General features: G+C 46.8%; 1 protein-coding gene across 1 annotated transcript; it reads right to left on the reverse strand.

The window, feature by feature from the left end:
* Nucleotides 1-2,033: 2,033 nt before the first annotated feature.
* On the reverse strand, nucleotides 2,034-2,678 carry LOC142578368 (sulfotransferase ssu-1-like). The gene has a single exon (XM_075687763.1). It carries the CDS (start codon nucleotides 2,676-2,678, stop codon nucleotides 2,034-2,036), a length of 645 nt encoding a protein of 214 aa, XP_075543878.1.
* Between the last annotated feature and the right edge of the window lie 957 nt (nucleotides 2,679-3,635).

Below are 3,635 nucleotides of genomic sequence, written 5' to 3' on the forward strand. Positions count from 1 at the left end.
TGGACTTATGTGGTCCTTTCCCTCTATCCACGTCTGGCAACAAGTGGATGACTGTGGCGAGAGATTACGCCACGTGCTACGCCATCACCAAAGCACTTTCAACAAGCTGCGCCACAGATGTCGCCGATTTTCTCTTATGCGACGTGATTCTGCAGCATGGTGCTCCACACCAACTGCTGACTGACTGCTGTCGGACATTTCTTTTTTATGTCATCGCCGACATCCTGCAGTCCTGCTCAACAAAGCGCAAGCTGACTACATCTTACAATCCCCAGACTAATGGTCTCACGGGGCGTCTGACTCGCACCCTAACAGACATGCTTGAAAAGTATGTCTCGTCCGACCGTACTGATTGAGACCTTGCCGTACCCTATGTCACTTTTGCATTTAATAATTCGCATCACGACACTTCCAGTTATTCCCCGTTTTTTCTGTTCTTTGGCCGAAAACCCACATTGCCACTGGACGCATCCCTTCGATCCACCGCAGCAGAGACCAGCGAGTATGCACTTGACACTATCACAAGGGCAGCCCAACCTTTCGAAGGTGCCCGCGCTCGCCTCCTGACCTTGCAAGAGAAGCAACAGCGTTTGCACGATCGCCAACACAGGGACGTCCACTTTTCGCTTGGCTCATTGGCACTGCTGTGGTTCCTCACTCGTCGTGCTGGCCTGTCAGAAAAACTCCTGTCTCGGTACGCAGGCCCATATCGAGTGATGCGTGCCGTGACTCCAGTTACGTACGAAATCGCCCCAGTCGGTACCAGTGCCTCATCTTCCCCGAATTCCCCTGACATTGTGCATGTCGCACGCCTCAAACGATATTACCCTCCTGTTATCACCGATATTTAGACGCACCGGGACCGTGCTTCTGCCGCCAGGGATAGTGATTGCGCGTTTCTTGTGGACGATGCAGGCGGGCGCCCCGACGAAGACGACGAACGCTCTCTGGCTGAACTCGTCTGAACTGGCCAGCGCTGCAGTTATTCTTCTTAAATATACTTTGTAAATAGTCTCCAGCTCCTAATACTTCGTTCGCGTAACAATGTCGACATGTGTACTTGTTTATTTTTATCGGGTGACCGCTTTTCAGTGTCTAACAAGTTTATCGCTCATAGTACAGGAGACCGGTTCACGCAAGAGGCCACGTTTCTACCAGAAAGCTCGTCTTTCTGTACAGCGTTCTCCGCCAGCGTTTCGCGGTAAACATTACGCTTAAATAAGCTGCAGTTGCCGGGAAGCGCAAAAAGCAGCCAGGAATTTTTGAATGCTAGCGCGTTCCACTCTTAAAGGCGAAGCTGGAGCGTCCTCCAAGTTTTTACCCGGATCATCAAATTTTATAAAACACGTAACTTTAAGTTCACACTGACGAGACTGCCGTGTGGGGTGACCCCCGTACACTTACATAAACATAAACCGATATAGCCTGACTATCTCTCCGTCTTGTCACAATTCCTATGAAGTCGAAAGACTCGAACCCTACTTGCTGTTCCATCATCGTTTTTCTTGACTGACGGAAATAAATGCAAATCTAGATGTGACAGCTTGGCCTTCCCTTGAACGCTCCTGTCTAGGTTCCTTTCGCAGGTGTGGTAATAAGTCACAAAACAGTCTAACAGCTGCACAAAGCCAGCAATACCGTCAGGGATACTTGCACATGTATTTTTCTTTTGAACAGTCGAAAAGGGCAGACATCATTACAAAGGATTCCCTTAGTCGACGCAAAAGCTCGGGGCTCGAGTGCAGTCAAACGAAAAAGCTACCAGAAACACAATCTACGAAGACATTCATTGCCATATGCATTACTGTTAAGTTCGTAAGCTTCCAATCGGCAATCTTGAACAGATACGGCCGTGGCCTTTTTATGTTTCCCAAGAAAGCACACAGTGAGATACTTATCAACACTGCTGATCGTACCTTAAAGTAACAGAGAAAGTGATTTTTATGTCAAGTTGATTCAAAATATTTTTTTCAAGAAACAAAGAAAATACATGAGAATTTCATTACAATTCTTCACCTTCACGCCTTCATTGTTTATTTGTCAGTTGACGTCGCAGTGGCCTCTTCACGTATACCGCTCCAAAGCTCCATCACCGGCGATATTTCTTCTACCTTCTTTATCGCTTCTTCCAAGCGCCGCCGCTGTTCCCGTGAAAAGTACCTCTTCCACCCACCGACCTTGGCTTCTCTTACGAAGCAGTACTTCTTGCTGTCTCCGTTGTGTCCATCTTTGCAATTAACGTGAAGGCGCCGCAGCATCTTGTCGATGCCAAAATTTAAGTTTGTGCTGAGGTCCAAGACCATCGTCTCTTTCATGTGATCCGCCGAGCATCGTTCAAGCAACTCACTAAGCATCCGATTATCCTTTGCCAAGTCTACTGCATAGCTGTCTCCCAAGAAGCGCGCAAGCTTCAGAACAGTGCCTCGGATGTCTTTCGTCAAGTTCTCATATGTCACGAAAAACACGTTGGGTATGTCCTTAAGCTCATATCCGGAAACCACGTTATCGAAGTAGTTCCCGCAACCTGCGACATCCTCGCTCAGGAAAGCATCAAAGAACTGGTCGAATGTGCCATGTTGGAAGCGGTAAGCGCTGAGACTTGTCGCCATGTGGTAGAATGACACGCAGACGTCCCACGGGTTCCGCACCACGTAGATGTACTTTGCCTCGCTGCTCATTAACTCACTTCTCAAGGGATAATGCGATGAGATCACACGCAGTGGCAGGCTTAGTTTCAAGTCGTCAGGGTGTGACACTCCCAGATATATCATGTTATGTGCGAACTCATCGTAACTTGTGATCGCTTGACCTTTCTTTAGAATAGGCTGCAAAATATAAAGGACCCAGTGCGTTCCGCTTTTGGGAAATGAAAGCTGGACTAGATGGCCTTCTCGAGCGCGAAACTCCAACGCTCCTTTAAGGATTTCAGGGTTGCAATGCGGGTCTCTAGGGACCCCATCAATGTTTTGAGTGAACGGCTTCGTTGTCGACATGATGTTCATTTGCACGCTGTGGCTGCAAAAAATGAACAAGATTATTATGTTTATTATGACAGTTTTCGTAACAACACTGGCTTTATTTCGTACCATTACATTATCAAGTTTACATTATCTTCTGCAGCATTTTCTTCAAGAAATTCCACTAAAAATTCTTTGATCTGCGTGAATTTGTGTCCGCAAATAGCAATGCACGTGGAGTGCACCAAAAACAATATATTTCACAAATATCACTTGAATCTGTCGCAACCATAAAAAAAAAGCTATCACAAGCAAGGTAAGGAAGATTTATGAAAGGAAAAATTTTCACCAACTGGGCTGTAGCACGAAGCTACGAGGGACACCCACAGTGGTTTTACAAAACAAAAGCTCATCAGGCGAAAATGGAACTCGTCCTGGTCCGGTTATAAAACCTGGAAACCCAGCTTGTGCAGGGCGGTGTCTTTAATTTTCGATCTAGGCGACATAGTGGGGTGCTACTGGTTAACTCATAGGGTATCTCAGAGGCCTGAATAGCTTTTGGCGCAGTAAAATCTGACAGGCATGCTCGGTAGTTTTTCAGGAATCTGCTGTTTAAGTTAGCAGCGCGTGTGCACCTCAAAAATAACTGCCAAGCTAGATCAAATTGGTATACGAGAA

This window comes from Dermacentor variabilis, chromosome 4, assembly GCF_050947875.1.
Source record: "Dermacentor variabilis isolate Ectoservices chromosome 4, ASM5094787v1, whole genome shotgun sequence".
Classification (NCBI taxonomy): Eukaryota; Metazoa; Arthropoda; class Arachnida; order Ixodida; family Ixodidae; genus Dermacentor; species Dermacentor variabilis.